Genomic DNA, 25,503 nt, shown 5'->3' on the forward strand with positions numbered 1-25,503 from the left:
TTGCATACCCTGGCAGAAATTGTGAAATTATGGCATTGATTTTGAAAAAGTCTTTTATATACAGTGGATATAAAAAATCTACAAACCAGGTTCAAATGCCAGGTTCTTGTGATGTAAAAGAATGAGACAACGATAAATCCTGTCAGAACTTTTTCCACCTTTAATGTGACCTATAGCATGAACAATTCAATCGAAAAACAAACAAATCTTTGAGGGGGAAAAATAGAAAATGTAAACTCACCATAACCTGGTTGCATAAGTGTGCACACCCTTAAACTAATACATTGAGTGCTGTAATAAATCAAAAGGTGCTTCAACAGGCTTTTTGGATAGGAGTCAATTAGTATGGCACATCTTGATGTGGCAATATTTGCCTACTCTTCATTGCAAAAGCACTCCAAATATGTCAGATTGCGAGGACATCTCCTGTGTACAGCCCTCTTCAGATCACCCCACAGATGTTCAATTAGATTCAAGTCAGGGCTCCGGCTGGGCCATTCTAAAATGTAAATCTTCTTCTGGTGAAGCCATGCTTTTGTGGAATTGGATGTGTGCTTTTGGTCGTTGTCGTGCTGAAAAGGTGAACATCCTCTTTCTAAGGGACGCCTGAAGGTTTTGTGCAGAAATTGCCTGGTATTTGGAACTGTTCATAATTCCCTCCACCCTGACTAAGGCCCCGGTTCCAGCTGAAGAAAAAGAGCCCCAAAGCATAATGCTGCCACAACCATGCTTCACTGTGGGTATGGTGTTCTTTGGGTGATGTGTAGTGTTGTTTTGCACCAAACATACCTTTTGGAATTAATGACAAAACATTCAACCTTGGTTTCATCAGACCATAACACATTTTCCCACATGCTTTTGGGGGACTTGATGTTTGTTTTTGCATACTTGAGCCGGGCTTGGATGTTTTTCTTTGTAAGAAAAGGCTTCCGTCTTGCCACCCTAACCCATAGCCCATTCATATGAAGAATACGGGAGATTGTTGTCACATTTTGCACACAGTACTTGCCAGAAATTCCTGCAGTTCCTATAATGTTGCTGTAAGCCTGTTGGAAGCCTCCCAATATATGCAATGCGAGTGTTTCGAGAGGTGGCAGCAGCGTTGGAAACTTCAACACTACAAACTTGTTTTTAAAGAAATCCTGGAGGAAAGCGCAGTAGAACCTGGCCCAGAGTCAACCACCACAAGTGCACACATTGAAATGCAGACTTACCTCAGCGAGCCAAATATTCTGCATTCGGACAATCCACTACTATACTGGAAAGGTAACAAACCTAGACTGCCTTCTCTGGCTGTCACGGCAACTACATTTCTCTGTGCCTCTTCAACAAGTGTAGAAAGTGAGAAGCTCTTCAGCACAGCTTCCATTATTATTGATGAAAGGAGGAGCAGGCTGACAGCTCAGAAGGCTGAAATTATAATCTTTCTCGAGAAGAATCTGTACCTCATGTTAAAGTGAAAACATTTAAGATGAGCCAGTGTTTTTTTGCGTTGTTAAAGGTCAAGCAGCTACTGATGTCAGATTTAAAGTTCTGCATGAATATACACTGAACATTTTATTTTGTATGCTTGAATGGTGCTGAACAATCAGAAATGCTGCTTAACGGGGAAAAAGTTTAAATAAAAAGAAGCAGCAGTATTGCATTGCATAATTGCATTGCATGTGATGGGCAATGCATTTGTTTACATCAGGACTTCATACATCAGGTATAAACAGTACACTGAAAGATAAAGTAGCTTAGCAGCAGGATTCATAATGAATAGTAGCACCAATGCAGATAGTTGGAGTGCAGGTGGACAGCCACTGAGCTGTTAGGCATAATCACACACCTGGATCAATGACCGGTCAATCAGGAGCGAGGTAAAGTTAGTTTTATAATGGACATTCAGTGGACATTCATATTCGCCTGTCAAAACCAACTAATTCAGGACAACGAATAGTATGGGTTCTTGATCAGATGAAGGTGGACTACAATCCACACTTTTCAATGTATTAATCAAAGATTTTCATTTTTACAAAATATATATTGTTATTGTGGTTAAAACCTTAAAATTCAAGAGTCTAAAAGAGTGGTATATCCTGACTCAGGGGAGGATGGGCTACAATTTACAACTTAGAAATGCAATAGTGTCTACGAAAAGTGTTCCATGACAAGAAAAGTGCTATATTCGGACCTCAAATGATGTCTGACAGCCACAAGGAGCTTCGTTTATTTCTATGGGCGAATGCAAAGAGCCTTACAAAAATGATTGTTTGAACTGACCACAGTATATCAGGAATTGAACGTTTTGTGTTTAACATTTGTGTGAATAGATACAGTTGTTGGGAAATAGTTTCGTAAGATAGAAGGTTCTAATGCGTTACACGCTTTGTTGTTAAATATTTTAATACAAATATTTCAATTACTGATCAGTTTCTTTTGAAAAAGCTTACAAATGTACATTTTTTAAGATCAAATTCCAGAGGTTTTCAATGGGGTTCAGGTCTGGAGATTTGGCTGGCCATGACAGGGTTTTGATCAGGTGGTCCTCCATCCACACCTTGATTGAACTGGCTGTGTGGCATGGAGCATTGTCCTGCTGGAAAAACCAATCCTCAGAGTTGAAGAACATTGTCAGAGCAGAAGGAAGCAGGTGTTCTTCCAGGATAACCTTGAACTTGGCATGATTAATGCTTCACAAAGACATATCTGCCAGATCATCACTGACATTTCACACTGGGTGCAAGACACTGTGGCTTGTAGGCCTCTCCAGGTCTCCTTCTAACCATTAGGTGACCAGGTATTGGGCAAAACTGAAAATTGTACTTGTCAGAGATGGCCTTACTCCATTCCTCAACGGTCCAATCCTTATGGTCTTTTGCAAACTTCAGCCTGGCTCTTCTTTGCTTCTCATTGATGAAAGGCTTTTTTCTAGCTTTGCATGACTTCAGCCCTGCCCCTAGGAGCCTGTTTCGAACCGTCCTCGCCGTGCACTTCACCCCAGTTGCTGTTTGCCATTCTTTTTGTAGGTCACTTGATGTCATCCTACAGATGTAGAGTGACATTCAAATGAGCTGACAGTCATTTCGGTCAGTGGACAGTCGTTTTCGCCCTCTGCCAGTCTGTAGCTTTGTTGTCCCCAATTTCTGTTGCTTGACCTTGTTCTTATGAACCGCCGTCTTAGAAATTTTCAGGATGGAAGCAACCTGATGCTCACTGTATCCCTCTCCCAGTAAAGCCAGAATTTAACTCTTCTTTTCCTCATTTAAAGCTTTTCAACTATTTTGTCATGCTGAATAGTTATTGTTTTATTCCAAATACCTTTCAGGTTCTACGGGCACAGTTTTTGCCATCCAGCTGGTCCTATTGCAAGAGGACAGTGATGACCACAGCAGTGGTTTTTATACTTTTCCTCGTTAAATTACATTTGGTTCAGGTAATCACCTAATCAGTACCTCATTAAGTAAAATGAGGAGTGCCTGTGTTGGAATTTAAAATAAACTGGAATGGAAAGTCTGCCATACATGTAGATGCTGATTTGAGAAAAATTAGGAGGGGCTCCAGAGTTCTATGTACCATTTGTAAAGAAAACATGAGTAAGCAGGCAAAACACATGTCTTTTATTTCACATTCAACTGTGTCATAAAACGAAACATGTTGAACCCCTGTTCAAAAGTCTGCATACCCTTAGTTCTTAATACTGTGTATTGCCCCTTTTAGCATGACAGAGTGCAGTCTTTTGCATTAGTTGTCTATCAGGGCCTGCATTCTTGCAGGTGGTATAGCTGCCCATTCATCTTGGCAAAACGCCTCCAGGTCATGCAAAGTCTTTGGTCGTCACATTTGAGATCTCTCCAGAGTGGTTTGATGATATTAAGGTCAGGTGCTGTAACCACTGGAGGGTCAACTTGGCCTTGTGCTTAGGGTCATTGTCCTGCTGGAAAGTCCAAGAGCGTCCCATGCGCAGCTTTTGTGCAGTATAATGTAACCTGACTGCTAGCATTTTCTGATAACATGCTGCATTCAGCTTGCCATCAATTTTCACAAGATGTCCTGTGTCTCTAGAGCTCAAACATCCCCAAAACAGCAGTGAGTCACCACCATGCTTCACAGTGGAGATGTTATTCTGTTCACTACAGGCCTTGTTGACCCCTCTCCAAACGTAGCGCTTAAGGTTGTGACCATAAAGCTCTATTTTGGTCTCATCACTATAAATTACAGTGTGCCATAGGCTGTGAAGTGTGTCAAGGTGTTGTCGGGCATATTTTTATCGGGCATTGTTGTGGCATTGGTGCAGTAAACCACACCAACCACACCAGCTTTTTCCAGAGCAGCCTGTATTTCTCCTTAGGCTACCTGTGGGTTTTTCTTTGTATCCCGAACAATTCTTCTGGAAGTTTAGGCTTGGTATGAAGAGATCCCCAAATTTTCCACTTAATAAGTGATTGAACAGTATGCCCTTGGGGTTCATTTTTAAGAAACACAATATCTCCTTTCATTGCTTTGCCGATGATGTACAAATTCATATGCTGATAAAAACAACATCTAAAGACTCTGTACAGCCTGCTTTAGACTGCCTAAATGTTTACGATAACATTACTATAATGTTATAGTAATGTCTTATGGTGTATTATTTTTGTGTGATTAGATATTATCACTTTACCCAAAGCAATTGTAGAAAATGTATTTATTCATTATCTTATTAGAAGGGTTTTGTACTCTGTATGTTTGATCAATTACACATATGCTGAAAAACTAGTCTCTCTCTCTGTCTCCAACTTATAAGGCCAGTGTCGTGTTCAGGGGCAGTGATGAATTGAATATCAGCTGAGCAGGGCCTTGGCTCCTTTAAGCAGTAAGAGAAACAGGCCTCTGCCTGTGCCATAAAACTGCCATAAGAAACTGTTCTCTAGGAGGAAGGTCTAGAACAGTATGGGGTTATTATTACTTACATCCTACAGGTGAACAGAGCTCTATTCCTTATTGAGAAGAGCATAGTTAACTTAAGTCCCCATATAGTAACTGTCCAGATTGTCATATCTCAGACTTTATTTATCTCAGAACGGGTTGTCTGGGCAACCGACATTCTATGATTTTCTGTCTCCTGGAGCTATTTGTGCAACCTTGCAGTTTTAGACTTGTATGTACATTCTGCAAATGCTAATTGCGTCATCTGTACTGTTAGAAGAGAATATAAGCTTGAAACTTGAAATGCATAATCAGAACGATCTGTCATGACTTACCCTGTGTTGGTCTCTGTACTCTTTTTGTCATGATGGTTGTTCCCGTGGTGCCACGTAATTAAACTTGAAATAATCAACTGTTAAACCAGAGTTTTTATTTTAATAAATCACGAACATTTTAGAAGAGCCCAAACGCTCTTCTATTTAAACAGATGCAAGCGCACCGCAATCTACTAAAAGGCTTTTGTGGTTAGAGGGATTTACATTTCTATAGCAGACTGTGAAACTTTGAATTGAGGGTCTGGAAGTGCGACATGCAGTGCTCTGCCCAGTGGAAATAAGGACAGCAGCTTTCACTGCCAGTGAACCAGACACTGTAACCTTGCCTATATTGTGTTGGCCTATGTGAAAAAACACTCATTCACAGTTCTATAGATATTTGTGAAAACCTGCCAGAATAAATGAGCAAACTACTGTTTAGACCTGTCAGTGGCAACCATAAACAAGAGTCATATTTTTATCATGCTTCAACAAAGGAGTCAACAATGATTTACAGTGATAAAACAAACCAACACTTAAACTCTTCTTCTCCATAAGTTATGTGATAGCAGCCATCCTTGGCTTTAATTTGTTCATCACCGCATTGTGCATGAGACTTGAAAGATTTAGAGCCTAATGACAATACAAAAGCCAGAATCCACATGAAGTCTGTTTGCCAGAAGCTCACCTGAACTTGTAGCTCTCCTTCTTATTGTTTACGAAGCCGTCAGCCAGGTCCCTGGGTACCATGAACTCAAGTAAGGACCCTGTCGCCTGCTCATTGTCCACACAGTAAACCTTGGAGACAAAAATATTTTTTAAATTTTTGTAATTTAACATACCCCTAATTGCTAATGTAAATCATTTGGCATGACTGTAAGTGCCTTGCTTAAGAATGTAACAATAAATATTTTTTCTTGGGGATTAAAACGAGCAAGCTTTGATTTACTGGCCCAGAGGTCACAGTTTGCGTTTTTATACACAGGATATGAATGCATTCTAAAAACGCAGGTGCATGGACCATGAGATTTAATTTAAAATGTTTATTCTTAAATAGAGTTATCAAAAAAGTGATATCATCCAAATGTTAGCAATATGCTCCAAAATTCTGTCTTCCTGCACAGTGCGTGGAGTGTGTGGCGGGATATGGAACACTAAGGGTTAGAAATTCAGTGTGAGAAGGTGTCCTCATGATGAACCAGTCTAAAAAACCATGCCAACTAGGGCACTTTTTACCTCACCATACATCAAATGTCATTAGCTATCAAACCTGGCATCAAACTGCCCTAATGAACCATTCTTTAGGTTTTAACGTGTCCTTGGGCACATAATACGTCAGGTGGTGTTTTTAAAAAAACTTGTCCATCCACGGGCAGACAATAAATCAGGTTTGCTTGATTAGCACATGATTTTTTTACGTGTCTATGGGCAATCTATATTTTGTAAAAATAAATATTAATTTAAATGAATCTTCAATCATTTTCAAACAAATAAAATTGTTTGTTTGAATCACAGACAATGGTGAATTAGATTTTGAGCTACTTACTGCACGTATATAGCAGATTGTTGTCATATTAGATAACTTAGAATTTAAAGATTGTTTCATTCAATTTGGGTTTGTAGAACAAACCACCTTCTGTGTTATTTTCTAAATCTAAAAAGTTCACCGTTAATCTGGGTTTAGTAATTTGGATGATTTTCCTATTGACCTTTTCCCTGAATACCTGTGTATTTGGATAGATGATAAACTTCCCTTGAAAAAAAAAACATGTAGTTGAACATCGTAAGAATTTTTTTTATCCTCAGTTTTGTTTTATAGAAACGTTATATTAGCTTGCTACCAATGACATCACTGCCAAATAACAGAGGCTGTGTATGATGGCTACAAAACAAGGTTTGCATAGTGCCAGTTTGAAGTCAACAAATTCCACCCGTTATATCCGTAATCAGTAAAATAAAGACATATGCTAGCTCAACAGATTACAGAATTTAGTTTGAAGCGTTTTTCTGCTTGCATCTTTTGTTGCTTGGAACGTACAGATGCAATTCATGAATTTGGACATTGCTAATAATGCTAATTACAGGTAGGGAGAGAGGTGAATAATGGCTTGTTGTGAAAAATGACTCCCTGGGCCTTCAAGAACAACTCACCCAAATTTGAATCTAGGTCAAACTATCCCTTTATCCCTAATTGTTCAGAGGAAATCCCAATCATTCTGCAAATGAGACTGTTTTCAGTTAACATGTAAAAAGGAAAAGGTTAAATACCAATCATACATTTTCTCCTCAGGGTAGAACTGCATCCAGTACATGTTTGAGTAACTAAAACTTCCAATTCCAAAACACAATAGAGGAATACCACTCAAGTTTCAAGTATCAAGGTTTATTTGTCAAATGCACCGAACAACACAGCGTCATCATGCACAATGAAATTCTTTGTGACATGGCATCCAACAACTACTTAGTGAGAGTTAAAAAGAATATAAGCAAAAATATAGCCAGACAAAAAAAATAATTATGAAGCAACACTATACACTAGCAGCAGTTTTATGTACTTAAAAATAATAATAAGAGTACTTAAGAGTAGTAAACTAACAGCATTCTGGGTAGTATTGTTGGACATTATGTATAGTACTGCCATGCTTGTATATCTAAATGTCAACTAGTAGCAATTTGGTAGAATTATTGAATATTATAGATACATATGAGAGTAATACGCTTATGGATTGTGGCATAGTACACTACAACTACGTATTGTGAATGAAGAAAAATAAATAAATAAAACATAGCAAAAATATGGCGAAAAGGTAAAACAACAATAATAATAATAATAATAAACTGCACATAACACTGTACACTACCAGCAGTTTAAAAAGAGTACTGTAAAACTAGCATTAGTAGTGGTACTGATATGGCAAGTCTGGCAATAATATACTTAGCGTAAACTAGGAGCACTTTTTGTAAGAGTAACATGGGAGTATGAACAGCATGGTAGCAGTATTGAATATTATAGATACTGTGGGGAGAACAAGTATTTGATACACTGCCGATTTGCAGGTTTTCCCACTTACAAAGCATATAGAAGTCTGTAATTTATATCATAGGTACTCGTCACCTGTGAGTAACGGAATATAAAACAAACATCCAGAAAATCACACTTTATGATTTTTAAATTATTAATTTGCATTTTATTGCATGACATTAGGGCTGGGCGATATGGCTGAAAACCATATCACGATATCAGTGTTTCATATTGATCGATATCGATAATTATTGATATTTTTATGACCCATTTAAAATAAGGACCAGGAGAAAAATATTGTACGTTTAAACATTTTTATTTTAAACAAACTTCCTCTGATCATAATCTCTTCAAGTTAAGAAATGTCAACACAACCAAACTCAAATAATTAAAATGTAAACATAAGTCTAAAGTCACAATGAACACTTAACAATTATCTCTTAACATTTAAAGTGTAAAATGAAAGAAAATTAAGAAATGCTTAATAAAGTGTAATAAAATAGTGCACTGCAAAGTGTTAAATATAAACATAGAAAAACCTGAGAATTTAGTGCAAGTTTAATGCTAGGAAGTTCACTAGCTGTTCACCTTCTGGTGAATAAAGTGTTTTAAAATATGTGCAGTGTTTTGTAAACAAATAAAACTGAGGTAGACTGAGGAACATCTGTAACAAAAAACAAACCTGATACAGTACAGTAACATTGTTTGAAATATAAAACCTGCAGAAATATGAACATGTAACTCTTCAAGTTATTCTTACTCTAATCATACTTGAAGTTAAACTATTCAAGTATATTTTCAGTCCAGGTTTTGTGCTAGGAACACCAGTTGGTTGACCTTCTCTGGGTCTAAAGCTGCCCTTGTGCATGTAACAATATTACCCCCAGTACTAAAAATTCTTTCTGACGGGGTGCTGGTGGCTGGGATGCACAAGTACTTTTTCGCCAGCTGAGAAATTCTGGGAAAGTTGTGTTCATGTAGCCTCCACCAGTCCAGAGGGTTTGACTCACTGTCTGCATCAGGGCACATAAGGTACCTTTCCAGCTCACTCTCCACTTTTTGTTTTTCAGTGAGAGGCAAAGCATCCTCTTCTTGGCACTGTTTTTTGAAAAAGCTCCCCAATGACTTGCGTTGCTTTTTCACGCCCAGTGGCAGAGGTGGTTCACTGACAGCTCCTCCTTCTGCACCTTGGTCTGCTGCTCCCTCAGAAGGCCCTGCCTGTGATTGGCCCTGGTCTGCATCCATGATCTCAGACACAGCTCTGATTCGAATGGCCCCTACCTTCTCTGGTCTGATGTATTGGCCTTTAAACCTAGGGTCCACGAAGGTAGCCATGTCAAGGAGATCATCTGTGTCAGGGTCAGCATATTTCTCATCGAGATATGCCATTATTTTTGTCTTTAGCTCTTTTGTGAGTTGAGTGTCCCCCTCATTAACTTTCAGCAAACTGGAGCGGAAAAGGTGGAGCACAGGCTTCACGTACGAGACCGTCACATATGACTCCCCAGAAAGGGAGTCTGTGAACTCCAGGAGAGGAGTTGAGGCCACATGCATTGACTCAAGGACGTCAATATCCTGCCACGTTGGGATCAGGTGCCTGTTGTTTTTGTCAGAAGACAGAACTTCAGTGATGGCCTTTTGTTGCTCTAGGACCCTTGCCACCATCTTTTGCCTTGAGCCCCACCTGGTTAGGGACTCTGTGACCAGCTGATGTGTCGGAAGATGGAGACGTTCCTGGGCTTTAGAGAGCGCACTCTTTTTTTTCCACGAGTAAGAAAAGGCAGATACCACTTTCTTGCACACACCTACAGCCCTCTCCACTCTTTTATCTTTTCCTGCAGCACCTTCAGAAAAACAATGCCAGACAGTGTCAATAACTGATAATAAACACACACACACACACAGAAAACACACACACACACACACACACACAGAGAGAGAAAAACACACAGATAAAAAAACCAGAACACACACACACAGAGAGAGAGAGAGAAACAAGCCGTTAACACACACACACACACACACACACACACACACACACAGAGAGAGAAACAAATACAGTTAACACACACACACACACGCGCACACACACACACACACACACACAGAGAGAGAAACAAATACAGTTAACACACACACACACACACACACACACACACAGCCATGTCAGTGTGTAAAGCTGCTTCCATAAATCATTATAATATATTACCTCCCAATTACTGGCTAATAAAATAACCATAGGAACCATTGATAACGAATATTAAAATGACAAAGCTACTCACCAATAGCAGAGTGCAAACGATGGCCAAAACACTGCAGCCGTGTCCAGTTGTTCAGTGAAGTCGCCTTCACTACATTTGCCCCGCTGTCTGTGGTGATGCACACCATTTTGTCTTCAATCAGACTCCAGGACAACAGAGCCTCCTTCAAGCCTTCTGCTATCACTTCTTCAGTGTGATCATCGGGGAAATATGCAGTCTCAAGGCACCTGGTTTTCAAACCCCATTCATTGTCGATGAAATGAATGGTCAAGCTAATGTATGGCTCAGAAGTACGGCTTGACCACAGGTCAGAAGTTGTTGCAAAGTACTTTGCTGACAATATTTCTTGCTGCACAGATTCTTTGCACATTACATACAGCTTAGGAATGGCAGTCTTAGAAAAGTACTTTCGGCCGGGAAGAACATAGCGTGGGTCAAGCACGTGTATGAGCTTTTTATAACCTGGCTTCTCGACGGTGCTGAGCGGAAGCATGTCTTTGGCTATATGATATGCAACTGCCTCCGTTATATCTTTGTATCGTTTAGATTCTTTGTCATAAGGCACTGATGCAGAGTACCTCTCCATGGTGGTTTGTTGTTTGTGCGGTGTTGCAACTGCAGATGTTGTTGGTTGAATACGGCTGTGCTCCAAAGGATGAGCGCGGCTAAGGTGGTAAAACAAGTTTGTTGTATTACCAGTCTTGGTGGGGACGACGGTCTTGCATAATTTGCAGACGACATTGTTCTGACTACGGTCAGACTTATAATATCCAGAAAATTGCCATACTGGCGAGCTGACTTTTCCTCTTTTATTTACAATTTCCTCGCTCGCTGCGGCACTCATTTTCTGCTTATCAGTCGCCGGTTGAATCCAGCAGACCAGCACGAGACAACAATATGACGCAACCAAACTTGATACTGTTACATGATTGGCTGTTAGCGTGTCACTCCCCACTCTTTAACGTTGCAAGGTTACCTGAGAGCGAGTGGCTTTGTTAATGCAACCAAACTTGCTTTGCAACCCGTTTTCTTCCGACAAAAAAAAAAAAAAAAAATATATATATATATATATATATCGAACGTTTTATCGAACACATTTTTTATTGATATCGATCACGTGTCTATCGCAATACATATCGTTATCGTTTTATTGCCCAGGCCTACATGACATAAGTATTTGATACATCAGAAAAGCAGAACTTAATATTTGGTACAGAAACCTTTGTTTGCAATTACAGAGATCATACGTTTCCTGTAGTTCTTGACCAGGTTTGCACACACTGCAGCAGGGATTTTGGCCCACTCCTCCATACAGACCTTCTACAGATCCTTCAGGTTTCGGGACTGTCGCTGGGCAATACTGACTTTCAGCTCCCTCCAAAGATTTTCTATTGGGTTCAGGTCTGGAGACTGGCTAGGCCACATGCAAAGGAATATTCCCATTACATGGACCTGAAGGACATCAGAGCATCTGGAATGTTTGTGTGTGATCAGTATGATTATGGATCAATATTGCAGATTGAGGAGCCTTATGGCCTGAGGGAAAAAACATTTTGTGAGTCTGGACGTGCGTGCCCCGAAGCTCCGGTAGCATCTACCAGATGACCGAAGTGTGAACAGACAGCTTTGGGTGGCTGTGATCTTTGATGATGTTCCGTGCTTTCCTCAGGCATCGTGTATGGTAAATTCCTTGCACAGTGGGGAGATGGCAGCCGATCATGCGCTCCGCATGAGCATGTAGCCAGGTTCCTTACCTCCTCTCTGTAAGCGGTCTCATCTTTGTCGGAGATGAGACCCAGAATGGTAAGTGTTATCTGCGAATTTGACTGTGTGTGGCCACGCAGTCATGCGTGAACAGGGAGTAACGGAGGGGACTGAGTACGCAGCCCTGTGTGGCCCCAGTGCCCTAGGGGGGGCTCCAGCGCTCCAGGGCTCAGGGTCACAGTGCAGATGAGGTGAGGTTGCCCATTCTCACCAGCTGAGGGCCTGCCTGTCAGGAAGTCCAGGATCCAACTGCAGAGGGAGGTGTTAAATCCCAGGTTCATGAGCTTAAGAACAAGCGTGGCAGGCACAATAGTGTTGAATGCAGAGCTGTAGTCCACAAACAGCATCCTCACCCATGTGTTGCCTGTTTCCAGGTGGAAGAGGGCGGTGTGTGTGTCGTCAGGGTGATGGCATTGTCTGTAGCTCTACTGGGGCAGTATGCAAATTGAAAGGGGTCCAAGGTGTCAGGAAGGGTGGAGCAGACGTGTCTTCTGACCAGCCGCTAAAAGCACTTCATGATGGTCGAGATCAGTGCTACAGGAAGGTATTTGTTCAGGCAGTCATTCAGACACCAGCATGTTCACCCCTCTCCTTTCTCTTCCGTCGGCGTATTGGTATACAGGTCGGGGAAGAACAAAGCAATCTCTCCGGTGAGTAGTGTAAAAGTCTGTGCTCAATGATGAACGAATATCTAAGAGTGCTTGTCGAACATACTGTATAAGCTGTATTTGCCCACTGACAAAGAAATTATCAGACTATAATTTTAATGGTAGGTAAATGTGAACAGTGTGAGACAAAATCCAGAAAAACACGTCAAAAATTTTATAAATTGATTTTCTTTTTATTGAGTGAAATAAGTATTCGACCCCCTTGCAAAACATAATTTAGTACTTGGTTGCAAAAACCTTGTTGGCAATCAAAGAGGTCAGATGTTTTTTGTAGTTGGTCACCAGGTTTGGGATTTTGTCCCACTCCTCATTGCAGATCTTCTCCAAGTCATTAAGGTTTCGAGGCTGACATTTGGCAACTCAAACCTTCAGCTCCCTCCACAGATTTTCTATGGGATTAAGGTCTGGAGACTGGCTAGGCCACTCCAGGACTTTAATGTGCTTCTTCTTGGACCACTCCTAGTTGCCTTGGCCGTGTGTTTTGGGTCATTGTCATGCTGGAATACCCATCCATGACCCATTTTCAATGCCCTGGCTGAGGGAAGGAGGTTCTCCCCCACGATTTGACGGTACATGGCCCCGTCTATCGTCCCTTTGATGCGGTGAAGTTGTCCTGTCACCTTAGCAGAAAAAAAAACCCCAAAGCAAAATGTTTCCACCTCCATGTTTGATCGTGGGGATGGTGTTCTTGGGGTCATAGGCAGCATTACTCCTCCAAACACAGTGAGTTGAGTTGATGCCAAAGAGCTCTATTTTGGTCTCATCTGACCACAATACTTTCACCCAGTTTTCCTCTGAATCATCCATCCATCCATCCATCTTCTTCCGCTTATCCGGGGCCGGGTCGCGGGGGCAGCAGTCTAAGCAGGGATGCCCAGACTTCCCTCTCCCCAGACACTTCCTCTAGCTCTTCCGGGGGGACACCGAGGCGTTCCCAGGCCAGCCGGGAGACATAGTCCCTCCAGCGTGTCCTAGGTCTTCCCCGGGGTCTCCTCCCGGTGGGACGGGACCGGAACACCTTCCCAGGAAGGCGTTCCGGAGGCATCCGAAAAAGATGCCCAAGCCACCTCAGCTGACCCCTCTCGATGTGGAGGAGCAGTGGCTCTACTCTGAGCTCCTCCCGGGTGACCGAGCTTCTCACCCTATCTCTAAGGGATCGCCCAGCCACCCTGCGGAGAAAACTCATTTCGGCCGCCTGTATCCGGGATCTTGTCCTTTCGGTCATGACCCAAAGCTCATGACCATAGGTGAGAGTAGGAACGTAGATTGACTGGTAAATCGAGAGCTTCGCCTTGCGGCTCAGCTCTTTCTTCACCACGACAGACCGATACATCGACTGCATTACTGCAGAAGCTGCACCGATCCGTCTGTCAATCTCCCGTTCCATCCTTCCCTCACTCGTGAACAAGACCCCTAGATACTTAAACTCCTCCACTTGAGGCAGGCACTCTCCACCAACCTGAAGTGGGCAAGCCACCCTTTTCCGACTGAGGACCATGGCCTCGGATTTGGAGGTACTGATTTTCATCCCCACCGCTTCACACTCGGCTGCAAACCGTCCCAGTGCATGCTGAAGGTCCTGGTTAGAAGGGGCCAACACGACAACATCATCTGCAAAGAGCAGAGACGAAATCGTGTGGTCCCCAAACCTGACACCCTCCGGCCCCTGGCTGCGCCTAGAAATTCTGTCCATAAAAATTACAAACAGAACCGGTGACAAAGGGCAGCCCTGCCGGAGTCCAACATGCACTGGGAACAAGTCTGACTTACTGCCGGCAATGCGGACCAAGCTCCTGCTTCGGTTGTATAGGGACCTGACAGCCCTTAGCAAAGGACCCAGGACCCCATATTCCCCAAGCACCCTCCACAAGATGCCGCGAGATACACAGTCGAATGCCTTCTCCAAATCCACAAAACACATGTGGATTGGTTGGGCAAACTCCCATGAACCCTCCAACACCCCGTAGAGGGTATAGAGCTGGTCCAGTGTTCCACGGCCCGGACGAAAACCACACTGTTCCTCCTGAATCTGAGGTTCTACTATCGGCCGTATTCTCCTCTCCAGAACCCTGGCATAGACTTTCCCGGGCAGGCTGAGAAGTGTGATCCCCCTATAGTTGGAACACACCCTCCGGTCCCCCTTCTTAAAAAGAGGGACCACCACCCCGGTCTGCCATCCCAGAGGCACTGTCCCCGACCGCCACGCGATGTTGCACAGGCGTGTCAACCAAGACAGCCCCACAACATCCAGAGACTTGAGGTACTCAGGGCGGATCTCATCCACCCCCGGTGCCTTGCCACCGAGGAGTTTCTTGACCACCTCAGTGACTTCAGCCCGGGTGATGGACGAGTCCACCTCTGAGCCCTCATCCTCTGCTTCCTCAATGGAAGAAGTGACAGCGGGATTGAGGAGATCCTCGAAGTACTCCTTCCACCGCCCAACGACATCCTCAGTTGAGGTCAACAGCTGCCCACCTCTACTGTAAACAGCGTTGGTAGGGCACTGTTTCCCTCTCCTGAGGCGCCGGATGGTTTGCCAGAATCTCTTCGAGGCCAGCCGATAGTCCTTCTCCATGGCCTCACCGAACTCCTCCCAGGCCCGAGTTTTTGCCTCCACAACCACCCGGGCTGCAGCCCGCTTGGCCTGTCGGTACCCGTCAGCTGCCTCAGGAGTCCCACAAGCCAACCAGGCCTGATAGGACTCCTTCTTCAGCTTGACGGCATCCCTTACTTCCGGTGTCCACCACCGGGTTCGGGGATTGCCGCCTCGACAGGCACCGGAGACCTTACGGCCACAGCTCCGAGCGGCCGCTTCGACAATGGCGGTGGAGAACATGGTCCACTCGGACTCAATATCTCCAACCTCCCTTGGGATCCAGTCGAAGCTCTGCCGGAGGTGGGAGTTAAAGATCTCTCTGACAGGAGACTCGGCCAGACGTTCCCAGCAGACCCTTACAGTACGCTTGGGCCTGCCGAGTCTGTCCAGCTTCCTCCCCCGCCATCGGATCCAACTCACCACCAGGTGGTGATCAGTTGACAGCTCCGCCCCTCTCTTCACCCGAGTGTCCAAGACATACGGCCGCAGGTCAGATGAGACGACAACAAAGTCAATCATCGACCTGCGGCCTAGGGTGTCCTGGTGCCACGTGCACTGATGGACACCCTTATGCTTGAACATGGTGTTCGTTATGGACAAACTGTGACTAGCACAGAAGTCCAATAACTGAACACCACAAGGGTTCAGATCAGGGGGGCCGTTCCTCCCAATCACGCCCCTCCAGGTGTCACTGTCGTTGCCCACGTGGGCGTTGAAGTCCCCCAGTAGAACAATAGAGTCCCCAGTCGGAGCACTTTCCAGCACCCCTCCCAGAGACTCCAAGAAGGTCGGGTACTCTGCACTGCCGTTCGGCCCGTAGGCACAAACAACAGTGAGAGACCTATCCCCGACCCGTAGGCGCAGGGAAACGACCCTCTCGTTCACCGGGGTAAACTCCAACACATGGCGGCAGAGCTGGGGAGCTATGAGCAAACCCACACCAGCCCGCCGCCTCTCACCATGGGCAACTCCAGAGTGGTGAAGAGTCCATCCTCTCTCAAGGAGTGTGGTTCCAGAGCCCAAGCCGTGCGTAGAGGTGATCCCGACTACCTCTAATCGGAACCTCTCAACCTCACGCACTAACTCAGGCTCCTTCCCCGCCAGCGAGGTGACATTCCACGTCCCTAGAGCCAGTTTCCGTGTCCAGAGATCGGGTTGTCTAGGCCCCTGCCTTCGACTGCCGCCCGATCCTCTTTGCACCGGCCCCTTATGGTCCCTCCTGTGGGTGGTGAGCCCACGGGAGGGCGGCCCCACGTCACCCGTTCGGGCTGAGCCCGGCCGGGCCCCATGGGGGAAGGCCCGGCCACCAGGCGCTCGCATTCGAGCCCCAACCCCGGGCCTGGCTCCGGGGTGGGGCCCCGGCTGCGCCATACCGGGCGACGTCACGGTACTCAAAATTTTATTCTTCATTAAGGGGTTTTGAATCCTCTGAATCATTCACATGTTAATTGGCAAACTTCAGACTGCCTGTACATGTGCTTTCTTGAGCAGAGGGACCTTGCGGGCGCTGCAGGATTTCAGTCCTTCACAGCTTAGTGTGTCAACAATTGTTTTCTTGGTGACTATGGTCCCAGCTGCCTTGAGATCATTGACAAGATCCTCCCATGTAGTTTGTGACGGTTCTAATGATCATTGCAACTCCACGAGGTGAGATTTTTCATGGAGCCCCAGACCGAGGGAGACTGACAGTTATTTTGTGTTTCTTCCATTTGCGAATAACCGCACAAACTGTTGTCACCTTCTCAGCAAGCTGCTTGGTGATGGTCTTGTAGCCCATTCCAGACTTGTGTTAGTCTACAATCTTGTCCCTGACATCCTTGGACAGCTCTTTGGTCTTGGCCATGGTGGAGAGTTTGGAATCTGATTGATTGCGTCTGTGGACAGGTGTCTTTTAAACAAAATCAGCAGGGGATCAATACTTTTTTTCCCTCACTGTACAATACAAGCCTTCATACGTCTCAATTAAAACATGTATCTTTCAATATAAGGACAAATACATATTTTTTTCTCAAATAAAGCGATAGCTGGAATGTAGTTGCAAAAAAAGATATCCTTCTAAAGAGTTGATGAAGTTGAACTTATTCTAGCATGTAAAAGTTGGAAATTGGATATGATTTGACTTTGTTGTAAAAATTATTTTGCTAATCTAAAAGGTATAAAACTGTAAATGGTCTTTTGGACAGGCTAATGACCAGTTAATATATGTCACTGACAACTACATTAGATCATTAGCTGAATTGTTAGGTAATCACCTCCAGTGGTGATAAGTGGTGATAATCACCTCCATTAACAAAAGGAATAATGGATCTAAAGGCTACTCAGCAATTTGGAATGTGGCCTATGGTATGGGTGGAGTAAAATGCCAGCAACAATTGCAAATACACAGTGCCCCTTGATTTCTTTGCATATAATCAATCTATAGAGTCTCCTGAACATTTCCTACAATACATTCACTGGGGCATATAGAATCGTTTTTTTTATAGCCCAATATATATTTCATATCCATTAAGTTGCATTGTGCAACAAGAGGGTGTGGAAATGTTGTGTTGCTAGATGTAGCACACCGTTCCCCATGATTAGACAGGTTTGTCTTACTCTACACATTCTCCTGGACATTTCCTACACTGCTTTCTCTGTGGAATATTCAATCGTTTATGAGCTATGAGGCAATATGTATTGCATTCTGTCATTGGCATTGTCTGAATTTTACCCTTGGAACGTGTTTTAACACCCAGTTTTTATCGAAATTACTCTTAAATATGATCATATTTGAAATGTTGTCAATTTTTTGAGAGGTATATGTTCTCAAACAATTAATAAACTCAATTTATCTCTGTTTTTAAGTAATTGGTTGGTCTCTTTTATTTTGAAAATTTCCAGATTTTCGTGACCCGGAAGTGTTTCTTTAATGTTGGTCACAAGACGCAGATCTGTCATGAACGTTTTTTTGTGGAGAGCAAAACTGTAAATTAGGTATTTGAGGTATTTGTGTAGATATTAATCACTCCCAATAATCCTTAAATTAAGCTAATATGTATAGTATTTGTTCACGTATGGATTGCATGCAATAGCCTAACTGCATGAGGTATGCTACAGATTGAACCATGGCCTGTACTGCAGACCTCTCCCGTTGTTTTTTGTTATTAGGTCTTTTTGCCTTAAATCTCTTATTCAGCATGAGTCGGGTTCCATTACACATCAGACGACTGACTACTTGGGCAGTCAATAACTTTAACAAGTACATACAAAATGGTTCACTATAAAAAATAAAATGGAAAATTACCAAAAAATTTAAATAATTTCTATGTTTAGGCCTTTCTTCATAAACAGCTGTTAAGGTTAAGCTGTTAAATGTACGCATGTTAATAATATTGGGCATTCCATGTAACATCCACACTTTTAGAAATGTAATTTTTCCCCAAAGTTGGAACCCGAATTTTAGACTGCGCTCAACCTAGCCGACTCTTGAAAAATACTCGGTCAAACTAGCCGTTCGTAGAAAGTGTGTTACACCATTATATAATGTCTATACCGTTATATACAAGCGCTTCCATGTACATAACGATATATCTGCGCACAAAATTTTTACGAACGGCTAGTTTGACGACCGAGTTATTTCAAGAGTCGGCTAGGTTGAACGCAGTAATTTTACTGCTATACTCACTCGGAGGCGAAGCTACTAAGACACAAAAAGTTTTATTCATATATTTTGTTGGTAAATTCCCCAAAAACCGATGTATGTACGGGGGTATGTTTGGAGAATCTTTGCTGCAGCGTCAAGATAAATGTTGACATAAAATACACTTCATTCCGGGAATTACGCTACTTTTCAAATACATTGGACACTACGTAATGTAAGGCGGGGAGACAATTTGTGTTGGTTACAAATACATTAGCTAGCTAGCTTTATCTACATGGAGTACGTCGCCTGTGCAAGTTTATTCATGTCTGCTAATAAGATATAAAGTTTGCCAGCTAAAAAGTTCCACAATATGGTCTTCTAATTGACTGATAACACGTCAGCTGCCAAGTAAGCAACTGGCAGACTGCATTAATTACAATTATATTAGATAAACTAGCCCAGCGAGCTACAGTAATGTAGGTACAGTAGTACCTCGACTTCAGCTGTTTGTTTCTGACATGACTCAATGGACCTTAGATAAAATAAAGGCAAGGCGCACTTACCGATGTCGTAGTCTTTGTGGGTTTGACGCGTGCAAAGATCTGTATGGTCTGCTTTACCATGTCTCTTTAACTTGAATTCACTGCAAAACGCACGAAAAGTTGGATGATGTCGTTTGGTATACAAACGTTGCCCTTTTTGATTTGTTGTAGTAGTTGTTGCCAGGTGATGAGTCACGTGATGTCGATGAGCATTTATAGGTTATGTGATTGGTAGTTTAGTCTTTATGTAGCTTATTTCTTTTGAATGGAGCAAACATACTTGTATGGAGGACCAAAGGGTTCAAAATGAAATAATTAAATATATAATTCATTAAACATTTTAAGTGGAATATTATTATGAAATATTTTTATAATGCCCCTTTTAAAAATAATGATATGGTATATCATGTTTTCATTATAAGATGTATTTCATAATAACATGGCCTTTTTCATAATTTCCTGGTGTGTTTCAGCATTTAATGGTGTATTTCAGCTTTTAATGGTGTATTTCAGCATTTAATGGTGTATTTCAGCATTTAATGGTGTATTTCAGCATTTAATGGCATATTTAAACATTTAATTACATATTTCAAATGTAATCACATACCTGCTGGTAGGCGAATCCAGTAACACTACCTAGACCAACAGTTGCTCGCTTGTGGGAATTCAAATAAGATTTTGCTGCATTAGTTGTGCTTGATTTATCTGCTAACGAGGAAATGTATAAACAATGTTGTCTACCTGGCAACACCTGTTCAAAACTGTGTCGAGAAAGTTAGGTTTATATCAGTGGGTGAGGAAAGTACTAACTATGAATAGTGACATTCCTATTAGCCAATGTGAATGCCCCAGGGACATTGACAATTACAATTACATTATAGTTATATTGCGACTGTTTCTGGCATGGAAAAGTTCATCTTCAGTCTCGCTAGCAATTGCTCAATTCTTGTGATTATTCCTAGGAAGTTAGTAGATACTAGTAAGCCCATTACTGGCTAATAAGCTGTTAAAACAGCCAATGGCACAAGCAATACAGTACATAGACAGAACTGTATTGCTAATAAGCTGTTAAAACGGCCAGTGGCAAAAGCAATACATTTCATAGACAGTTCATATGGTGTAGGTAAACTTAATAAGAAATGTTAGTCAGTTTCACACAATCCTCAATGGAGTGTAGCGACTGCTGAAACGTGTAATGCTGTGGTGTAGTGGTTAAAGACATGTACCTCTCATGTGGAAGACCTAAGTTTGAATCTGGCAACAACATTTATTATTTATGGTAGATTCCACAATTCTCTCGTCTTTTCACTTGATGAAAAAGTTAGTTATCGTCGCCTTTATTGATAGTTACTGTATACATGTCATTCACGAATGAAAGAAAAAAGTATGTTGTTTTACCATGAAAGAAAAAAATAAGTTCTTATGCCATGAAATGAAATAGCTTTGTCAGACTTGCTAGCAATTGCTCAATTCTTTTGACTATTCCAGTAAGTTAGTAGATACCGGTAAAGCTTATTACTGGCTAATACGCTATTAAAACAGCCAGTGGCAAACGGCATACATAGACGCTATTTGTGGTAAACCTAGTAAGAAACGTTAGTCAGTTTAACTGTATCAATGTCATTCACGAATGGACAATTAACTTTTACAACAGCCAGTGGCAAGAATCTTCTCATTAACCGTAAATCAAATTGACTTGTCCTTTGGCATACAGGTGTCTTATACATGCCTCCCTTAAATCTTTGGAGGAGTAAGAGATAACTTGCAAAATGGCGGACAAAATGACTACTGTACAATATATGTATGCAAAATGTGCATGTGCGCAATTCTCAAAAGACGTCAAAATGGCAGCTGACAGGATTCTGACCATTTTCAACACAAGCTAATGCTAATGCTATAAAATGCCTTTAAAACAAGTTTTCTCCTGAAACGTACATTGGATTTACTCGCCAGTATATTTCCAGACTCTAGGCCATACTTCTGAACAAGGCTGACAATGAAACTAGTTGCCATGTCAAAAATCAACTGAAGTATGACTTCACAAAGTTAGCCCTTCATGCTAACTCTAATGACTACTAGTGTTTGAGCTACAGACACAAAACCAACTTTGTTTGACGAGTTTAGGATATCCCCACTTCAAATTAGGAAACATTTATCGTGTTTACGTATGCTAATCTGCGTAATTAACATTAATTAACTACTAGGCTGAACCGTACAAGCTACAGACACAAAACCAACTTTGTTTTACACGTTTGTCTATCCCCAGTTCATATCATGAAACTTTTATTGATTTGACATATGCTAATTAGCGTAAATAGCATTAAATAACTATTAGGCTGTATCTTTTGAACAGGCAATCTGGCATACCGGGCAAATGCCCGGTGGGCTGACGCACTTTTGGGGCCGATATTATTTTTTTGCCAATGACTGGCCCATAAAGCAGAGACAGTGGCCCATTGGTACATTTTCTATACTGACACAATTACATTTCTTACTAGGCCCCACCCCTCCTACTAACTGTTTCAGCCAAAACTCTGTGGATGAGGGTGTTAAAATTGACTTACAAAAGCGCTAGGGCAAGGGGGTGCAGAGAAGTTGTGGCCCACTACATGTGCAAAAAAACTTTCATGTTTGCTGTAGTAAGCAGGCTTATTTATTGGTATAGCACAATTCATACGTAGAAGCAATTCAATGTGCTTTACAAAGAAAAAGAAAAAATATAAAAATACAATAGCATAAGAACAAATACTCAAATGAAAACATCATAACAACATCATAATAATAAAACATAGGAGCGCTCAGGTGAAATCTTCCAATCCGTTCCTCCAACAACTGTCTTAGGTCCTCCATCATAAAAAATCACTCAAAAATACAAAAGAACTATGCTGAGGTCCTCTTTTCAAAATTACATAAAATTACATTAATATTTTACATCTGAAAACTGACATAAATACGAACATTAGCTACAAACTGAAATAGTTACTTCATAATCGGCTGGGAACCATTTTTATTTGTGTGTCCGTGATGGAGCAAAATCCCCATTTTCCTGTGGCAATTTTAGACCACGGTCAGAAGAATGTATCTGGAGTCTTATTTTCACAGATTTGATGTACAAACAAAGTCAATAATTTGTGTTAAGGTTCTGTTCTGTTTGGTTTTTGGTTTTGTTCTTGTATGCAGCCTGTCCTTGTCCTCATTGTTTGCACCTGGGTCTTGTTTTCTCCCTCGTTGTGTCCTTATTTAAGTTCCTCCTGCCCCAGTGTTGGTCATTGAATGTCGTCTGGGTGGTTCTTGTTGTGTTCTCCCGTTCACTGTATAGCCTTTTGTTTCTGTAGTGCACGGCACTCAGTTTTGTTTTCCTTTTTGTCTTTATTAAAGCTCCTTCTTTCACCATGCCTTCAACCCTCTCCATGAAACTCATGACAGAATGTCCAACCAAAACTGAAACACAGAAGGCATGATAGAGCAGCCGATGTACAAGGAGATGGAGATGGTGGACCACATGGGAGGACGATGGTGAGCCAGCCTTATGTTTTGCCGTTAAAAAACCCTTCCACTCTGGCCGGGGATTTCAAGGCTTGTGTCCAAGAGTCCTGCCCGGCCTACAGCTGCTGCTGCCCCAGTCCCGGCTCCGCGGCTTGCTGCTGCCCAGAGTCTGCTGCCCAGAGTCTGCTGCCCAGAGTCTGCTGCCCAGAGTCTGCTGCCCAGAGTCTGCTGCCCAGAGTCCGCCCCAAAGGGAGGGGTGGGACAAAAAGCCCCTGCCATCTGCCCACTCTTGTCCCTGTGTCCAGTCTCTTCTGTGCTCCGAGGTGGGGCTGTCGTCTCCTCCTGCACATCCTGATCCTCTCCCTGCTCCGGCTCCTTTGGCTCCAGTTCCCTCTCTGACTACTGTTCCTCCTTCAGCTCCGGTTCTTCCTCTAGCTACTGTTCTTCCTCCAGCTCCTGTTCTGCCTCTGCTGGCTCCTGTTGCGCCTGATCCTCCTCCTCCAGCTCTGCCTGGTCCTCCTCCTCCAGCTCCGCCTGGTCCTCCTCCTTGCACCGTGGCAGAAAATCCGCCTGTTCCCTGTCCCGAGGCGGAGCCTTCACCTTGGTGCCAAGCCCCTACTCCCCTTTGGTGTTTTGGCACATTGGGGTCTCTGTGCCTTAAGGGGGGGGGATGCTGTTTGTGAATGTAGCGTGTTTGGTTTTTGTCTTTTGTTCTTGTATGCAGTCTGTCCGTGCCCTTACTGTTTGCACCTGTGTCTTGTTTGCTCCCTCGTTGTGTCCCTGTTTAAGTTCCTCCTTCTTGTTGGTCACTGAATGTCATCAGTGTGGTTCTTGTTGCGTTCTCACGTCCGGTGTTTCAGTGTATAGCCTTTTGTTTCCGTAGTGCCCGGCACTCTGTTTTGTTTTCCTTTTTGTCTTTATTAAAGCTCCTTCTTTCACCCTGCTTTTACCGCCGACCCTCTCCGTGAAACTCTTGACATAAGGAAGATGTACTTGCTTATTATTGCTTATTACAATGTTTTTCTAATAGGATCACTTGATACATTATTTTGTTCAAAAATATTTTTTCAACATTGAATATTTAACAGCTTGACGTTTGCTAAGTTAGCTTGACTGTAGCCTTTTGGCCTCCCTTAACTAGCTACCCACTTAATCAGTTTCTGAATTAATGTATTTCTCTATATATGACGATGTAAATTAACTACATTTGTTTGTGCACAGCAATGGGTTGATAACAGCTAAGTTTGTCACCAGTATTAAGCAAGGTAATACACAATATAGCTAGTTAGGTACTGTAGGCGCAAGCTAAAAACTGAGCCAGAATGGGAGATCATTCATTTTTTGTTTGACAGTGATGTTACATCTAACGTATTGCATATAAAAATTATGAAATGAGGTGTGTATCATGTGTTTGTCTCTATGATCTAATATTTATTTTAGAAAAAGCAAGTCTAATTATACCTAACCATCAGTGTAAAATAAATCTATAAACTAGGCAACATTTACAGTCATCTTCAGTCTGATGTGGTTTTCTATCCTGACATATACATTTCTAATTGCTTCAGTATGGATCTGTTACTGTACTTTTAGTTTATTCATTACTAAATCCAAATTGTGCCTATAAGGATGTCATTATGTTTATGACCACTACTGTATCACTTTCCCTGATGCTTGTGTCTATGTAATAGACACACCTATCTAGACACAAATAACATGTGAAAGATTGTAAGTCCTTTATTTTATATTATGTGTGATTTATGAAACAATGCAACTAATTACAGTATATTATTATATATTTGAATATGTAGGTAGAGATGGATGGAGAGGAAGGTGTTAATGCTTGCTTACTGGTGTATGTAGAGAAAGAGGTCACTGACATCTCTGGTAAAGTCCAGCTCATAGCAGATTAGGATGTTTAGAAATGGGAACATAAAGCTACTAACTGATTTGTACTGTTAGGCCTATATTAGGTTTTTCATTCTGTCTTTCTATCTCTTGTTCACCTGGACAGTGTGATGTACTGTCCACTCTTATGCTTCATGGCACACCAACTGATGGCAGTCCACCTGTCTTTTTTCACTCCCAGTTCTGTCTCTGTCTCACTTTTCTCTCGGTCTCCTCTCTCTCTTAAAAGTTGCCCTCATTTGTTTGAAAAGGTCTTCGCTTTTAACTCGAGTTCACAGGCATTCTTTTTATTTAGTAGTGAGTTTACAATCTATGCAACTCTGCTGAAAGATTTTCTAAAAGATACTCTCAATTCAATTCAAATGGCTTTATTGGCATGGAATGTGTTACTACATACATTGCCAAAGCAAACATCAATATATATTAAAACTAT

General features: G+C 42.3%; 1 protein-coding gene and 1 long non-coding RNA gene across 4 annotated transcripts in view; one reads left to right on the forward strand and one right to left on the reverse strand.

The window, feature by feature from the left end:
• kif6 (kinesin family member 6) overlaps positions 1-19,849 on the reverse strand; it is a 273,774-nt gene extending 253,925 nt beyond the window's left edge. For all 3 annotated transcript variants that reach the window (XM_020044540.1, XM_029125384.2, XM_013131828.4), the window contains exons 1-2: positions 19,701-19,849; positions 5,893-6,002 (exon numbers count right to left, since the gene is read on the reverse strand). In XM_020044540.1, coding sequence (XP_019900099.1) covers positions 5,893-6,002; positions 19,701-19,760 — 170 coding nt within the window. In that variant the 5' untranslated portion in view covers positions 19,761-19,849. The remainder of the gene's footprint in view (positions 1-5,892; positions 6,003-19,700) is intronic.
• LOC105007407 lies at positions 18,378-24,676 on the forward strand. The gene is made up of 2 exons (XR_004576835.1): positions 18,378-18,488; positions 23,058-24,676. It is a non-coding gene; the product is annotated as an uncharacterized LOC105007407 (long non-coding RNA).
• The last annotated feature ends 827 nt before the right edge of the window (positions 24,677-25,503 follow it).

Source organism: Esox lucius, chromosome 15, assembly GCF_011004845.1.
Source record: "Esox lucius isolate fEsoLuc1 chromosome 15, fEsoLuc1.pri, whole genome shotgun sequence".
Lineage (NCBI taxonomy): Eukaryota > Metazoa > Chordata > Actinopteri > Esociformes > Esocidae > Esox > Esox lucius.